Raw genomic sequence first — 17,764 nt, forward strand, 5'->3', positions numbered from 1 at the left:
ATAGACCTCAGTAGTGTGCAGTGGAGTAATCTGTTGTCTGGTTTTGTTTTCAGTGAATCTTTCATCTGGATTGTGTGTGTGTCTCTATGTGTGTGTATTAAACAGTTGCTGGTCCCCATTGATATCCATAGTTGGAAAAAAATACTACGAAAGTCAATGTGGACCAGCAACTTTCATTACCAACATTCTTTAAAATGTCTTATTTTGTGTTAAGCAGAAGAACGAAAAATTCATACAGGTTTGAAACAACATGAGGGTGATTAATTGATGACAGAATTTTCATTTTTGGGTGAACTATCCCTTTAAGGTCTGGGTAGATTAGATGGTAAGCACACAATCAGTTCTCATAATCAATGTGTTGGATGCAGGAGAAATGAGCACGAATAAAGATCTCCTTTGTCAAAGTCACTTTGACAAAGGCCAAACTGTTATGGCTAAGCGACTGGGTCAGAGAATCTCTGAAATGGCAAGGCTTGTGGGTTGATCCCAGTCAGCAATGGTGAGATTTTACCAACAGGAGGGACAAACCACAAACCAGGTCTATCGATGCACAAGGGCAACGAAGGATATCCCTTGTGGTCCGAGCCAACAGAAGGTCTACTGTGGCACAGGTCACGTAAAATTGTAATGATGGTAATGGGAGGAATGTGTCACACTGCTTCTGACCAATTAAAGTGTCTATGATGGCCACTGGCGAAAGCACCTGCAGTGGGCACACGAGCATCGGAACTGGGCCTTGGAGCAGTGAAAGAAGGTTGTCTGGTCTGATGAGTCCTGTTTTCTTTTACATCATGTGGACGGCCCTGTACGTGTGCGCCGTGATCCTGGGCAAGTGATGGCACCAGGATGCACTGTGGGATGACGACAAGCCAGTGGAGGGAGTGTGATGCTCTGGGAAATGTTCTGCTGGGAAACCCTGCATGGGTCTGGCCATTCATGTGGACGTAAATGATACTAATAATACTAATACTAAAAGAATAATATTAATAATAATAATAATAATAAAAGCTTCTGGATTCACATGCAGTCAGAATTTTCCAATCCAAATCTTAGGCAGACCTGATGACAGCTACAGGAATATGAGTGGAATAAAAGAAAAAGAAAGAGGGCAAAAAAGAGGGTGTGCTGCTGTGAGAGGTATCTGTATCAAAGCAAAGCCCCTTTTATTTGAGGGAGGAGCCGAACAACCAAACACACACACACACACACACTATTCTTCCACAAACCCCCTAACCTACACTCCAGTTCTACCAGTTCAGTCGAGCCAGTCATGAAAATCCTTATGACATCATCTCAGCAAAACAACAACAACAACAATTATTATCATTATTATTGTTGTTTTGTTGTGATTGTTATTGCTATAGTATTAGTAGTATTAGTAGTATTAGTATTAGAAACTCATACTTCCTTGTGTGTGTGTGTGTGTGTGTGTGTGTGTGTGTGTGTGTGTGTGTGTGTGTGTGTGTGTGTGTGTGTGTGTGTGTGTGTGTGTGTGTGTGTGTGTGTGTGTGTGTGTGTGTGTGTGTGTGTGTGTGTGTGTTTGTGTGTGTTTGTGTGTGTTTGTGTGTGTGTGTTTGTGTGTGTGTGTGTGTGTGTGTGTGTGTGTGTGTGTGTGTGTGTGTGTGTGTGTGTGTGTGTGTGTGTGTGTGTGTGTTCAATTATGCAATTTTTATTGGCATATTAATCATCTTTTCAACAAACAGGTCCGCGTTAATTAAAGCAAAGCACGGATAAAGACGTGTGACTGGATCATCACTCTGTTTATCACAGAGCCAGAGTCAAATAATTCAGCCTGTGTGAAAAATTTTAATGTCTTTCCTCCTTTCCATTTTGTCTTTGTGTGTGTGTGTGTGTGTGTGTGTGTGTGTGTGTGTGTGTGTGTGTGTGTGTGTGTGTGTGTGTGTGTGTGTGTGTGTGTGTGTGTGTGTTACGAGAGAGGGAGAGAGAATGAGAAGTTGAGAAACGAGTGTGTTGTCATAGTAGCTCATCTTTTGTAAAGGTTCTTGACGAGAGATTAATTGATTTGTGGTTTGAGAGAGTCGTCTGATTGTGAAATGGTTTTTGTAAAATTCTGAAAAAAAGAGCTCAGGGGATTTTTAAAGGAGTCCTTAGTTATGTTTCATTCATTCATTTCATTCTACCAAAATGCCATTAATTCCTATAGCTGCCATATCAATCTTTTGAGAGATTTCTCTCCATTGGTAGTCGCTGCATGACGTATCACTGCTAAGTTGAACAACAGAGATCAGCAGCAGGACATGGGTTGTGTCAGAAAACTGCTGACTTGTTGCCTCTAACGGGCAATGATTTTGCAGGCAACGTTTGCACACTAAGGTATCTCACAAAACTGATTTCAGACAGACTTCTGAGGCAGTGTAGCGGGTTAATGATCTTCAGCATAATAGAGCGAGCTTTGGTGATAACTAAGCAAATATGTATTACTACAACAGTAATTTCTCGCTAGAAATGACATCGAAAGTGGAAAATGTTGGTCAAAAATGTACATTTACACACAAACTGACCACCAACCACAACTTTCAGACGTCATCTTTATTTTTTAGCTCAACTCTCACAGAATGGAGCGCACAGGATTGTGGGATATCAAAGACAGCAAAGAATACATCTATATACCTTCAAAAATCTATCAGATGAAGGTTTCTCAGGATATAGTAAATGAAGCTAACATTGAATTCAGACGTGCCTTGATGCTTTTCTACCTTGCAATGCATACTCCAGAGGCCTAGTCTGGCTATCACCAGACCAAGCTCAGTTTTTTAAGACTGTACATTAGTCTGGAGAGTCTGCTCTGTATTTTCTACTGCACAAGAGGCGTGATCAACGGGCATAGTTCAAATGACTCTGTACGCAATTGGATAGTCCTTTAACCAATCAGACCAACGATCCGGGTGACGTACTTTGCTTCTCTATCGTCATTGTGTTAAACCCACCAATAGCGCGCCAGGTGGATAAACCAGTTTGTGATTGGTCCCCACAGATTTGTAATGTAAGCAGGATAGAAAAATGATCGGGCTGGGTTTACCCAGTCTACCAAAGGCCATGATGTCACGCTTTAGGTTTTTTTTTTATGTCAAAAATACCAACCCCTGCTGGTAGATGGCAGAACTGCACATCTGACAGCAAAAAAAACTGCATGAAATGGAGTTGAAATGGACATGTTATGACTTAATTGTCATGGCTCAGGTGATTGGCTCAAAACAACCAGCAGAAGTGAGCGCCCGTGAGCAAAGATAGCAGATTTCTAATGGTGTATGTCCGCGGGCTCCTGTGCCAGCCGTGCAGCTGCCATTGAGATGAATGGAAATGGCAACTGATAGATTCCTTCAGTTACTACAGAGCCCGTTGGTTCCGACAGACAGAGCTGTACTGGGACTGCAACTCCAGCTGCGAAGGTTCAGGTGTGTGTGGGCCGGCAGCTCTCTTCCTCTCTGACTTTATCAGCTCACACACTTGTGGGCGAGACGAGGGCGAGTCTCACCCTCTATACCTTAAACACAAGATCTCTGTGGTTTGAAGCACTCGACTGCTCCTCTTTCCTTCGGCGTCGCTCTCTGCCAATCTGAAAGGCAAACAGACCTACACTGGAGCTGGTGAAATCACACACAAACACACACTTGGTTTCTGCTGTGTTAGCTTGAATCTAAATGCACTCAAACAGAATGTTGCACAGGAGCGAGATCTGTTCTCCAGGAAGACAGACAGAAGGAAAGAGAGGGAGAAAAAAGAGAGAAATAGAAGCAGAGAAAGATGGAGAGAGAGAAACCAGAGTCAAAAACCGCCACATAACAATGCCGGAGAAAAATCAGAACATTTTCCAGCGAAAGATGGGCCATTTCCAAATCCTCGTGCCCTATCAGACAAATTAAAGTAAATCAAGCATGAAATGAAGCAGGAGAGCCCGGAGATAAGACTCCTTTAAGTCCTTTCCAGATTAGGATAGGGGAAGAGAGGTGCATCTGCTCTCTGCCAGCCGAGGAGGCTAGCTTCTCATTTCACAATAGCAGCCTGTGTATAGGATTACTTTCCCCTGTCACCGACACACACACACACACACACACACACACTCACACTCACACTCAGTCTGAACATGTCCTTAATGCGTCGGCTCACTAGCTTGTTTTACACATTTTGACAAGTAATCTATAAATGTACAGCAGCTAGTTGATCATAGAATGGAGTGAAAACGTGCTAAGTGATGCTTTAACCTATAGTTACTGTATAGTCGTGTTCCTGTTGCACAGCCGGGAGAACACGGTGAAAGACAAGGTCAGGGTTCGATTCCCATGCAGGGTATGTGCATGCTGATAAAGTATTCCTTGAAAGCCTTAAATACAAATGACGGGTAGTTGATGGGAAATACTTTTTAGACAAATGCTGTGACATGTTAAGGTTGCATGTACTCAGAGAAATTTTGTGAGCAAAATTCAGTAATTCCAAAAGGAATCTGTGTGATCGGGAGTTTTGTGCGAGGACGAAAAAGTTAATTTGCAAGATTTTTTTTTGAGTTGACATGAATTCACCATACTCACCAATAGAAAGCAACAAAATGGCCTGTTTTTGCAAAATTTCTGCAAAATAGCACTTTATACTTTATCTTTAAAGTATTTTAAAATGGATATTGGTCATTGTTTTATGATTATACTGTACATGCAGTTGTTGCCTCAAAGTAATTGAGAGCTACTTATTTGGAATTACTTAATATGGAATAGGCTACTTATTTGTTACATCGCATGACTGCAAAAAATGTAAAATAATTTCCTATACATATAGGGGACACCAGGGCTAGTTGTCACAGTATCAGTAACTATAGGGTTTATTAAGTATTTATTTTTTTTTATCTTGTATAATTGTATAATACATTATTTTATCATTTTAAATTTTTAAATAAATGTCAGGTCAGAGTTTGATATTTTATAATATGTCATAATATGCTGCTGTTTAACACCGTTTCCATTGTGACAACTTGCCCCACATAGTGTAAGATGAACAAAAGATGAACTGTATATTTTTTTCCAATCAATGTTCAACAGATTGTTTTTCAACCCAAACTTGAAGGTATATACAAAATTAAACATACTATAAGAAATATTATCCAGAGTAAAAAGTGTGACAACTTGCCCCAGTCTCCCCTATAAATTCTAGCATAAAATCTTGATGAAAGTTCAGTCATGTTATTTGTCAGATGTAAGTTTCCCTCCACATCTATAATGCTCCATGTATTCCATATATTATATTCTCATCATAAAAGTTTTGAGCCCAACGTTAATTATCTAAGAGTTTGTAGATTGCAGTCTGAAATTTCTCTTTAAGAAATGCACGCATTCTTGGTTTCAGTGTCGTGACTGATGTTTCTCCTCATGACTGATGCTTTTCCCTCATCAGGAGTTTGTTAGTTATTAAACAGCGCGACCGTGACCTTCTACGCCCTGGTGTCAGGTTTAGGCCTTTTATCAGCCTCTATCTCCAGCCATTTAAAAACTCCTCCTGAAAGTGACTGATTTAACCTGCTTTTACGCCGTTTATATCAAAACCGGATGAGAGAGAGAAGGGGAGAGGGAGAAAAAAAAACTTAATCCATCTTATCTGTTGACTGTCAAACTGCTGGAGCTAAGACCTCCTCACAAAAGACAACTGGGTCAGGCAGGCAGGAGCGGCCGGATTTGTGCTGGAGGAAAGTTTGAAATGTGGTAATTGACTGGAGGATCGAGTTAATGACCCGCTCGAGCCACTGGAGAAAAACAGCACCTGTAAATGCAGCGGGAAAACAAACGTGCGGGAGATACTTGAGCTATTGTGTGACTCGGGAGCTTGGTAGTTATTAACCCACCCACCGATAAGTGTGCGTTTATTTGTGTGCGTCTTGTGGAAGCGCAATGTATCCGAACGCTCTCCTTCAGATCATCGGGAACGCCTTGAGATTCTTTCAGAGTGGCTGAAAGCAGCATTCATTCAAAGTATTTGTGAGCATTTCCAGTGAATGCAGGCATCATTAGTCAGTCCGTACTGACAGGAGAAAGAGGAATTATATCCCACATGAGCACTGAGATTTGGTACACCTCTCTGACTATCATATTTGTTAGCAGGAAAAAGTCTCCTCTAGATTCAGATAGGGCATCTTCCTCAAGTTTACGTCTAATCTTTTGTGTCCTATCATTCAGAGTGACAGAAGGAAAAGAAGCTGTGGAGATTGTTGTCGGAATGACTTTGCTCAGGTTTTGATCGAAATGAGCTGGAGGAAACGATCAAGGTTTAACTGTTAGCCCCTGCTGCTGGATATCTTAACTACAGCATTTGACTCTAAATGATTCTTTCTACATTGACGATCTGTAGCCATATATTCTAAGTGAATACATTTTTTAAATATATATTTAATATAAAAATCCAAAAATATATACGTAAAACATTTCAATCTGAAATATTTAATTATAGTAGATGTTTTACTAGTGCACTTTTGTACCATAATATAATATAATATAATATAATATAATATAATATAATATAATATAATATAATATAATATAATAATGCATAATGCAATAATAATGCAAAGCTGAATTTTGTCACATGATCCTTCAGAAATCATTCTAATATGCTGATTTGCTGCTCAAGAAACATTTCTCATTATTATCAATGTTGAAAACAGTCGTGCTGCTTAATTTTTTTTTTTTTGGGATTCTTTTATCAATGAAAAGTCTAAAAGAACAATTTTCAATAGAAATCTTTTGTAACATTATGAATTACTTTGTCACTTTTTATTAATTTAATGTATTATTCAATTAAATGTAAGTTTTTTTTTTTTGTAACTTACAGACCCCAAACTTTTGACAGGTAGTGGAATGATTAGCTTGTAATTTCAGTACTTTTTCATGAGTGTAAGTGTAAGTCTAGGTGTAATAAGTGTAAGACAAAAATAATGCATGTTCTCAGAATACTCCAAACTTCCAGCCTTAGTTTATTAAGAGAGAGAGAGAGAGAGAGAGAGAGAGAGAGAGAGAGAGAGAGAGAGAGTGTGTGTGTGTGTGTGTGTGTGAGAGAGAGAGAGAGAGAGAGAGAGAGAGAGAGAGAGAGAGAGAGAGAGAGAGAGAGAGAGAGAGAGAGAGAGCGCAAGCAAGGTAAAAAGGTCCTCGTGTGTTTTAAAACAAGTGTCTCCCGAGGAGATAATGGTAAAGCCGTGGGATAAAAATGATGCATTTGCTTCTCTTCGAGCTGATAATGGGGGTTTGGAGGGGGGTGGAGGAAAGTTCATCGCTCTCTTATCGAAGCGCTCTGACATTTCTCCTTCAGCTGTAAAATTTCAGATCACATATCTCCTTCAGAGCTCCTGCACCTTTTATGGAGTGATACTGAGCTCTCCATTTCTCTACACATGCCCCTCACCTTATGTTCATTTGGTTCATAAGCTGCTGTAGATCTTGATATGTGACTCCTGTATTGTCACACGTGGCTGATGGGCATCTGTACCTTCCAACATGACAAATTCATGTGACCTTTTTTTTTAAAGCATCCATTTTGATCTAATCTAGACCATTTCTTTTGAAAAAAGAATTGTGTGTTTTCGGATAAAATACTTTTAAAGGTGAATTGTGTAATTTATGCACCATTAGTGGCATTATACGTTTTTAACCCTTAACTCTCTTTTTTTTTAAGTTAGACATCAATATTATTAGTATTCCTCAATCTATTCATGCTAAACCATATAACATGGGGGGGAATTAAATAGTCTGTTTTCTTTTTCTTGTAAAAAGTGTATAGGGTCACAAGTGACCCGTGGTATGTAAGAGTGTAAGTATAACAATAAATGAAACTCTGACTCAATAAGTGCAATTCACCTTTATTCCTTAAGGTGGCAATATCTGATACACAATGATGACATGATGTTTTACTCATAATTACTGGTCAGGCATAAAACAAAAGAATACACAAGTATCATCAGCAAAACTTGAAATGGCTCAGCGTTTAATTGCTGATTAAGTATTGAATGCAATCAAATATTAGTGACACTGTCACTTGATTGTGGATCTGGTGAAGAAGCTGTCAGCGATCAAAATATTGATTTTGAAGACACTGAAAACAATAGTTTTGAGAATATGTTTGAGAACGTGAATATGAATTCCCAGACACTGAATGTACTGGGAAAATGAGCTCTGATGATGACAGTGTTGATGATCAAAAGCATCTGCTTAAATTTAACACTTCCATATTCCAAAAGGTAATGATATATGCTTTATTTTTATTCTTTTGTAATTATTATTAAAACATCAGGAGATGCTATTGTAGCAGTTAGCCATCTGTGTTAGATATAGATTTGGGTCAATAAAGACCCAAAAATGTAATAATGATTGACGAAACATTCATGCATTTAAGGGTCAAAGTGTTTTTGTAAAGAATTTTTCAGTTATTTTTGAAATTCACCTTTAATTGAATTTGATTCATTGAAATTTTAATTCAAATTTTTTTTTTCTGTTCTTTATTAAAAAATATCACTCATATTTGGCCTTTTTGATTGATACAGATATTATTTAGAGGACATGAAATGAGTCTCTATATGTCAGATAGCATGTGCGCTAACTTCTCTGACAACAATATTTCTGTTTAAAGGAGAGGTGCTTGATAATTTAACATTTTCGATGTTAAATTACTTTCTCAGTAAGATCTAACCCACCTATTTAAAGGGATAGTTCACCCAAAAATGAAAATTGTGTCATCATTTACTCACCCTCAAGTTGTTGAGTTTCTTTCTTCTGCTGAACATAAAAGAAGATATTTTGAAGAATATGGGTAACCAAACAGTTGATGGGCCACATTGACTTCCATAGTATGGAAAAATAAATACTATGGTATTCCAATAGTACATCAAATATTTATAATGTATATGTAAATATATTATCAAATTTATCACATATTACAAGCATTTAAAAAAAATTACAGTTGACTAGTGACTGTAAGGGTACAAAAGACTTGGGTTGTGCAACATGACAAATATGCTCACAAAATTAAAGAAATTAAAAACCTTTTTTTAAGCATCTTCTCACAAATGTATTTGTTTGGTTGGTCTGTGTTTGTTGAAGAAGTAACTTTTTCCTCTCAAAAAGTTGTTTCGTTCTTTTGTTGTGCTGTGACATTGTAGCTTTGTCTTAGTAGGTTCCAAAAAACGTATGTTCTTGTTTAGTTTTTGTCTGTATTTTAAAGGTGGGAGACGTGATTCCCCCACCCCAATCCCCCATCTTCCCTCCGTCACAGGGGGAAACAAACAGTTGCCGCGTGCAGCATCTTTTTGGGGCTATCAGAGAAAGATCTGTGCACACAAAAGGGACATTCATGGTTCTGCCAGGGATCTGTGGTGAGGGGGAGCGGACCCCGGAGAAGAGCGACAGATGATCTTATCTAGGGAGGAGTGGAGGGACAGGGGGATGGAGTTCTCTTCACTCATATCAACAGCTCCTCCGTGCCAAGATGGTGGCATTTCAGGCCTGGTTGATGAGAGAGCTTTTGGGTGTTACGACCTGTGAGCTCTGCCTGAGGACGCTTCATTACCACTACTAAACCGATCTTGCAACTTCTGTTTCAGGGATACTCACCTAATGGGTTGTGACCCAAAAACGAGCCACAGTTTTTTCTGATAATGACCGCAGTCAACAGGGAAAAACAATGCTAAACCCTTCTCAAAAACAGCTGGTTTAATGGTCTTAGCTGGTTTAAACAGGTCTAGCTGGTCTCTCACCCTGGCTAAACTTGATGTTCAGCAGGTGTAGTTGGTTGACCACCTGGAATCCAATCCTGAACTTCTGACAAGTGTTCTTAAAACCAAACAACAGACAACCTAGCTAAACTGGGACAACAGGTAAGACCAGCAAACCAGCCATTGTTTTCAATAATATGGTCACTGTGATTGTGCATGACATGTTCCTGGATCAACATCTTTTGTTGATCCTTGAACAGCATTCCTGTCCAAAAACATAGTCCTAACCCTTCTCTTTCTCTGCCCCTAATCCTAACCAATAACTTATCCCTAAAATCAGAGGGAAATGATAAGTGAATAAGAATGGCGTAGAGGCCCTAACCCTTGTTTTAAGCCTAAACTGGAGATTAACTGTAATCTAATCCCTCGTATTTGATTGATTTATTGATTGGACTGTTTTGGACTGTTCTACCCTGGAAATCCAGAGTTCTTGCAAGAGCACTAATTGAATTTGCTCAGCGAGTTACTCTTGCGTCGAGTAATGACGCTCGTTAAATATACCCTTGTATCCGAGCTGCACCAATCACATCAGGTTATATGATATAGGCGGGCCAGAGGCAAGCTAAACAGATGATGACAACGCTGTGACGTCAAAGTCATTAGTAAACATTGCAAGATGGCTATAGATGAACACCAGTTGTTTGAAACGGCTTTGGCCGCTACAATGAACGAGTTAGACTTGGCTTTTTATCTAAAAGAAGAACAGAAGACGGCGCTCGAATCGTTCCTTTGCAAGAATGTTGATCCAGGAAAATGATTTACTTGGTGATATCACGCTCACTAATCTGGTATAGTTAAAGGTATAGTTCACCCAAAAACTAAAATTCTGTTTTCTTCTGTTGAACACAAAAGAAGATATATCTTCTTTTGTGTTCAACAGAAGAAAAATATATTTTGAAGAATGCTGGTATGTTAACCAGTTGTCGGTAGCCATTGACTATTAAAAAAGTAATAGGGCAGTCAATGGCTATTGTCAACTGTAGAAGAAAGAAATGTATACAGTACAGCTTGAGAGTGAGTAAATGATGACATGATTTTCATTTTGAGGTGAACTATCCTTTTAAGAAAGCAAAGTAAACAATAAAAAAACACTAAATATTCCCCTTGAAATTAAAAATGATTAGTTAGTATTGATTTTGTAACAATTTTGGTATTTTGCATTGGCTCTTTATCTAAAATAAAACTAAAATAATAAAATATGAAATATGACAACTTATGAAATATAAACTATATTCCATGAACAGATTTATAAAAAAATTCATTAGCCTTACAATGAGCCACCGTCCCTCATTGTGTACGTCAAGCTCTAAACTCAAAATTTGGTGACACATCTCAGACACATTTGTTATTGATAAAACACTGATTGTTTATCATTGTATATTTGACTCGTGGAAAATCTAGATAAAAAGTACATGCATGTCAGTAATCGTCCAGAAAAGCCAGCATTCATCGCCATTCGTGCCAGATCCAAGTGGATAATCTGCAACTGTACATCTTGATCTCATAATCTATGGCGAGTCAACATCTAAACGCTTGTGGCAAACATGGCGATGGTGGCAGGCTGGCTCATTACGCACCCAGAGCCGTATGTCGTCGTCTTGCCTCTCGGGCTGGTGTCGTATCAGTAACAGCTGGGACGAGCCAGCTGGGACGTGAGGTTTCGAGACGTGGCTTGGAACGTTCCGCGGACGACTGGCACATTGGTTCTTACCAGAGTTAGGTCTTCAGATATCCTTGTGCAGCACGCCTTTCTCATTCACCCCAGCATGGGATGCGCAGAAGACTTCAGTGAAAGTGACAATGCGGGCTAAAGAGAAACTTGTGCGATCATGGCGAAAGGCCACAAGGTCTTATCAGAGTAGGAACAGAGCACATCAAGCGGTGGTGGGCTAGCATAGATTTAGCTTGTCTGTGATGTGGACCAGCTGCGCTCCAACGCTTAATTATTTCCCTTTAATGAGGTTCCCCACCTTCCAACAGGCTGGCAGGAACACAACAGGCTTCAGAGAGACCCCCCACCTCCTAAATTCTCCCACTATCTCTGCTGAGCTCCATAACATGGAATAAAGGCATTAGCACTGGAGCGGGGGTTGCAGGAAATAACAAAAGCAATTCTTTGAACATATATAAGTATGGTTTCACAAACAGTGTTTCCAACCCTATTTCATTGCAATTCGTATTCAAATTTTACGAGGTGGCTAATTCGTACGAATTCATATGACCTCACTCGTACGAATTCGTACGATTTTTGCTGAATCGTACATATTTTACGAGTTGCCCAATTCGTATGAATTCGTACGACCCACCCCTAAACTTACCCACCACTGGGGTTTAGACAGATCGTACGAATTCGTACGAATTAGCCACCTTTTACGAATTCGTACGAATTGGTTGTGAGATAGCGTTGGTTGGTGTTTCATACTATTTCAGTTCTCCAGTAATTCCATGGTATTTGGATATTGACCATAGTACTGAATGATTGCCATATTCATTCACAAAGGGCTTTGCTATCCAAAAATCCTATTTACTACATGGTTACATGATTTAAGGCATATGCTGGAGGAAAATGCACTAAACGTCTGGGAATCTGTGTGCTGTGATGTTTATTCAGTCGCAGGGGAATTTCCATACAAGCAGACTAGCGTGTTAGTATGTCACAAATACGCAGATCATATCTGCAGTGAGAAACACAGCTGAATAGGTCATTTTAAAGTTCAATCAGCGCTTCAGCCAACAAAGAACACGCTGAAGATCATCTACCCAACAGGCTTTTATTCAGCACAGGTCACCAAACATGCTACACTACAGAAACACCTTTATGTTGTGTGCGAGCGATGCAGACACTGTCTGTCTGCAGTCAAAATCACAAATGATGCCTCTGTTCCTAGATATGTCTTCTGAGATGTTTCAGAAGATATTATCTCAGCAACATCTCGAACTGTGAGACCCCAATTTCTCAAGAAACCAAAGTCTGCAATCTAAAAGTCAGAGATCTCAATATGATTTCTCATCAAATTTTCCCAAGACCAAATAATCTGCACAATCTTAAAAATATCGGTTCCAAAAGGGGGGAACCTTTCATTGAACCGTTTTTAAAAGATCCATTATTTATTAGTGTGAAGAACATTTTAATAATCTAAAGAAGCTTTTTTTCCCCACTTTTGTACATTATTCATGGAACCACCAATGCCAATAAAGATTAAGATATTAGGATAAAGATATTTTTAAGAATGTGGGCTATTTTTGTGTATTTTTATTTGAATTTTATGAGAACGTTGCAAATATTTTCAGTTCAGATTCTCAGTCCCTGGCTCACTGTAAAGAGCTGTTGCTATGAGTGCTGTAACACAGCTTGCAGGAAGCTCGCAGGAAGATAAAGCAGATAGCACTCGAGCTCCGAGGGATAAATCTCCCTCCGTCGCAGGTTGACCCCAAAAAGCTCTCAACATCGCCATGAAAACCAGCCGGAAGTCTGCTCTTGAGATCCTTGTGACAAGAGCCCCCTAGCCCTCAAGAGACGAGAGTCATGACCAGGCAGTCTATTATAATAACTGTTTGATTAATCACTGTCCTAAAAAAGCACACAAAATCTAACTGATTAGATAGCAGCGCTCGGGGAACTCGCAGGGCTAGCTGTGCTATCCCGTGACACGGTTAATTAACTCCGAGCTCAGCGCGGCACTAACAAGAGGCCTCGGCCCCCTTCCTGGAAAAACAGAAATAGAGCCCACGCTGCCAGTCTGTAAGCCTGTAACATCTCAGCGAGGTTTTATCAGAGAGCGAAAGACGCTCTTTCAAGAGGAGTTAGCGTCCCAGCGGTTTGATACGCTCCATCTGATCGCCATCAGCTCTGAGAACAGGTGCTGGAGTCTGTATCAAATACTACAGTCACTCACTGGAGGAGGCAGGAAAACACTCTATGATGCTCAGATAATGTTTTTTTATAAAACAGAAACTTCTAGCAATGAAAATATGATCGCATACGCAATCAATCATGTATTAATACAGCAGGTTAAATATCAACACGTATTACTTTTGAGGTTATGAGCTACACTACTTAAAAGAATTGTTAATGTGATTACAATAAATGTAGTTAGATTGTTGTACATTTTATTGAAGAAAATGTGAGTAGTGCTATCCATCTATCCATCCATCCATCCAAAAAAAAAATTGTATGTCAGAATTTTTGTCCTAATCAGCAACGACTAAAGACATTTTGTCAGTCACTTGGTTTCTATTTCTGTCATGTTCCCTCACTGAAATCTAATTTAATTATTTTTTAATGCATTTCTTATTGCTTAGTCTCATAGCAAATAATAAAGGCATAAAAAGTAAATATATTTATGATCACCTTGAAGTATTTATTGTGTGACACTGATTGACTGGCCTGTTCTGTCACATAGGAGAACTGGACCTGTTCAACAAAGACGGAGAACGTCGGATTCACAGCCGACAGCAGCTTCCTGTAGGAACCACGTGGGGGCCTTTCGAGGGCAAAATTGACCTAAACACAGATGCTCAGGTACGTTATCTCGAGTTAAACATTGACGAGGGTTAAAGGTGAAGGATGCACCAAATTAAAATAAATTAAATGGTTTGTTCAAACAGAAAGATCTGTTTATTGGTTGAACCAGCAACATTGGTTTGCGAAAGTTTCCTGTTTTTAAAAAATTAATTGTCTGCTAGCACAGAAAACACACACTTCACCTTTAACAGAGTCTCAGTATTTGTAAATCAGTCCATGAAGCTGTTCGTTATTAAGGGTGAGGCTTATTTTCCCTGAAGTCCATCATTTGCATATTGACATACGGGAAAGATTACTGAACATAAACAGATGTTAATTGTGTTGCATATAGATTATAACCCAGTGCTACTTGAACATTCTAGCATCAAACTGACCTCAGAATTACCTCCTATGTGCTTTTAACCATTTAATCTGTTTATTTTATTACTAAACTCCTGGTTAATATAATACCTTCTAGATTTGTTGTTCTCAGTTTGGATCTGATTCTTCCAGTTAGGCCCAAGTTGTTGCTACGTTTCTTCATCCGTTAAAGAAAGAACGGAAAAGAAGAAAGTGTTGACCTAACTACACAGGCGGAAAGAGGAATCCTTCAGGATTTAACATTCCATTTTGAATGTGGATTAATTAAGCAATAGTTATTAAAAATTGTAACGAATCTAATATTTATCCTGTTAAAACGTAAGGAAAAGTCTGTGAGGAGTTCGGACTTTGAGGCTCCATTCTAGGGGATTACTCTAACGCATAACTCATAACTTTATTAAATCTTTTTTTTTTCATGCTTTTGAGTTGTACCACCCCTAGAAAGTGCACACAAATCGGAATATGTTTTTGCTTAAATTCAGTTGTCTGATATATTTAAAGCAATAGTTCACACAAAAAGGAAAATTCTGTTTGCAAAATTTATTCTTTCCTGTTTCTCTGTAAAATACAAGTAAATACTGTAAAAGTGTTAATTTTGTGTGCATTATTCCTTTAAAATTTTTGAGAAAAACATTGGCAGCTCAGCTGTGATTAAAGGAAACCAAACATTGTGTGACGTTCTGCAGGGTTAAAACATGTAATGTCAGAGAACAGCATGAAAACTCTTGAAGTTGAAATGAAGTGTGATGTCTTTAGAAAGAAAGCTCCATCTTCATGGATTTTGACCCTTAGAGGTGCACTCTGTTGAATTTCCAATTCACTGTGATAAGCACCTGTGTTACCCTCTTCAGTGCCTGATCTGGGAAAGACAGAACTTGCTGATTTATGATATATTATGTGGACTGAACCCAAAGTGCTTTCATTTTGCCTGCTGGTTTATGGACCTGCATGCAACTGGCTAAATTGAAAAGTGATGTCTCAAATGTCAAATGTTAGTATACTGAATGTATTCAGCATTCACTCAGGTCAACATTGGTTCAGATCATCTGAAGGGACAGTCACACCAGCTTTTAATGCGCCGCTCATGTCATTTACTATGATTGAATGTTCAGAAAAACTCTGAATCCTTTAAGGACGGTTGGTCAAAAGTAAGGCTGCGTGGTATGCTGGTATATATCGTGGTGATGATATCAAGTTTGTATCGATAGAAATGTTGCTACCTGTATATTGTGGTATGTAAATATTTTCATGCAGTACAGGACTTCTAAAGTTATTTACATGGTAAAGCGATAAAGAAACATACATGAATGATAAAATAAAGTGCGAAACTAAAAAGTAATCGGGCACAAAAGGCTTAGAAAAAGAACTCAATGCGGTGAAGAAAACCACTTCTTTCAGACAGCATTCAATCCAGAATTCAGTTCTCTTTTGCTGGTTTTTGCGCTTGAACTCTCAAAATGCCCATCTGGACGAGTATTCATGTAAACACAGTCGGTTATGTCTTAAAAGGACAATGGAAGTCAACTGGAACCAAAACTGTTTAGTTCCCAACATTCTTCAGAATATCTTTTGTGTTTCTCAGAAGAAAGAAGGTCATACAGGTTTGGGACAACACAAGAGTGAATAAATGATGGCAGAATTTTCATGTTTGTGTGAACTAGCCCTTTAAGTGGACATAAATGGTTAATAACTGGATGTGTATCAATATATTGGATCCGTGCATTAGGTTTTAAAGTAACAGCAACCTAACATACATACATACATACAGTCAAACTAAACTAAACAAACTAAAACATTTTCAGACACCTTCAACATTTTCCACATTATCACAGTTTATTCGCTTTAGTTTAGAAATGGTAATAAAATATGACAAGAACTCAGAGTTATCAAATCAGTTGATATTTCACTGGTTTTGGCAATCCTTCTGTTAGTACACAATTTAGGTCAACCTATTACCAAGCAATGCTTAATTTTGTTCAGTCTGTGGTGTAAAAATGGTGCATTAGCAATTAAAGAAAGTGTCTGAAAACTTTTTGGCCCCAAATTTGTATCAATTTTACTGGTAGTCCACTGTATGAAGAATTTTTGGGTATATATGTCACAGTTTACTTTATTTTACTTAGATAAATGAGCTATAGTTCTACAAGAAAGACCTGGCAAGCAAATACTAATTGTTTGCGTCAGCGTCTGCGAACTCAAACATGCGTAAGTACCGATCTTTTATACAGCAAGTATTAGGACATGATTTGAAGGTAATAAGTGACATACATAGTAATTGAGTCTTCCTGGCAGAACTTATGCTAAATCTTTCATTGTCTTGCACCCACTTGGAAAAAAAGATCAAAATTTAAATCTGGTGTCTGAATCATTTTTGGTTTGACTGTATATATTATCGTGAAATAAGATTTTGGTTATATTGCCCAAATTCTCAGATCTAACTTTCATTAGCATGAAGAAAATCCCCAAAGCTTTAGTGTTTTACATGTGTATGAATGAAAGTGAATAGAAAACCAAATCTTGTGTGTCCGCCCTTGTATATGGTGAAGTAGGACATGAGTTTGGGGGCGTCCAGCATCTAGAAATGAATAACGTAGCCCTCCTGGTGTGAGCGGGTAAGTGAGTGCAGTCAGAAGATCTTGGCATCTGTGGGGCAGAGATAGGGTCACATGATGAGGGCTTATCGGTGCGAAGGGCACATCTGATGTACAGAGAAGTCAGTGGAGACCAGAGGGCTTTTGGGAGTTTACGATGCCACGCTCTGCAGTCTCTACACATCAAACTCAGTCTGGATGCCATCCATCTTCGTTCCATTCAAACGATTCACTCAAATGATTCACGACTCAGTGAGTCGCCTCTCACTATAATCGCATTTATTGATTTAACACTCTGGAGCGGATCTCCAAAAGCTATCTGAACAGTGAATCATACCTAGTGTAGAAGTGGACACTATTTTTATATCTTATTCCCTACGCCAGGTCAGAAAATATTGAAATGATTGAAGATGTGAATAAAATTGCAAGACAGGCTGCTTTAACAGAGTTGTTGAAATGTGACCGAAATGACTTGCAAATTGATTTAAGGTATATTGTGGTGTCAGTGTCCGATGGATGTTTGAACGGCTG

General features: G+C 38.7%; 1 protein-coding gene across 3 annotated transcripts in view; it reads left to right on the forward strand.

Annotated features, from left to right (window-relative positions):
- zfpm2a (zinc finger protein, FOG family member 2a) overlaps window positions 1–17,764 on the forward strand; it is a 169,614-nt gene that overhangs the window by 64,480 nt on the left and 87,370 nt on the right. For all 3 annotated transcript variants that reach the window (XM_081389580.1, XM_081389581.1, XM_081389582.1), the window contains one exon: window positions 14,161–14,279. In XM_081389580.1, coding sequence (XP_081245706.1) covers window positions 14,161–14,279 — 119 coding nt within the window. The remainder of the gene's footprint in view (window positions 1–14,160; window positions 14,280–17,764) is intronic.

Source organism: Scardinius erythrophthalmus, assembly GCF_964197995.2.
Source record: "Scardinius erythrophthalmus genome assembly, chromosome: 16".
Classification (NCBI taxonomy): domain Eukaryota; kingdom Metazoa; phylum Chordata; class Actinopteri; order Cypriniformes; family Leuciscidae; genus Scardinius; species Scardinius erythrophthalmus.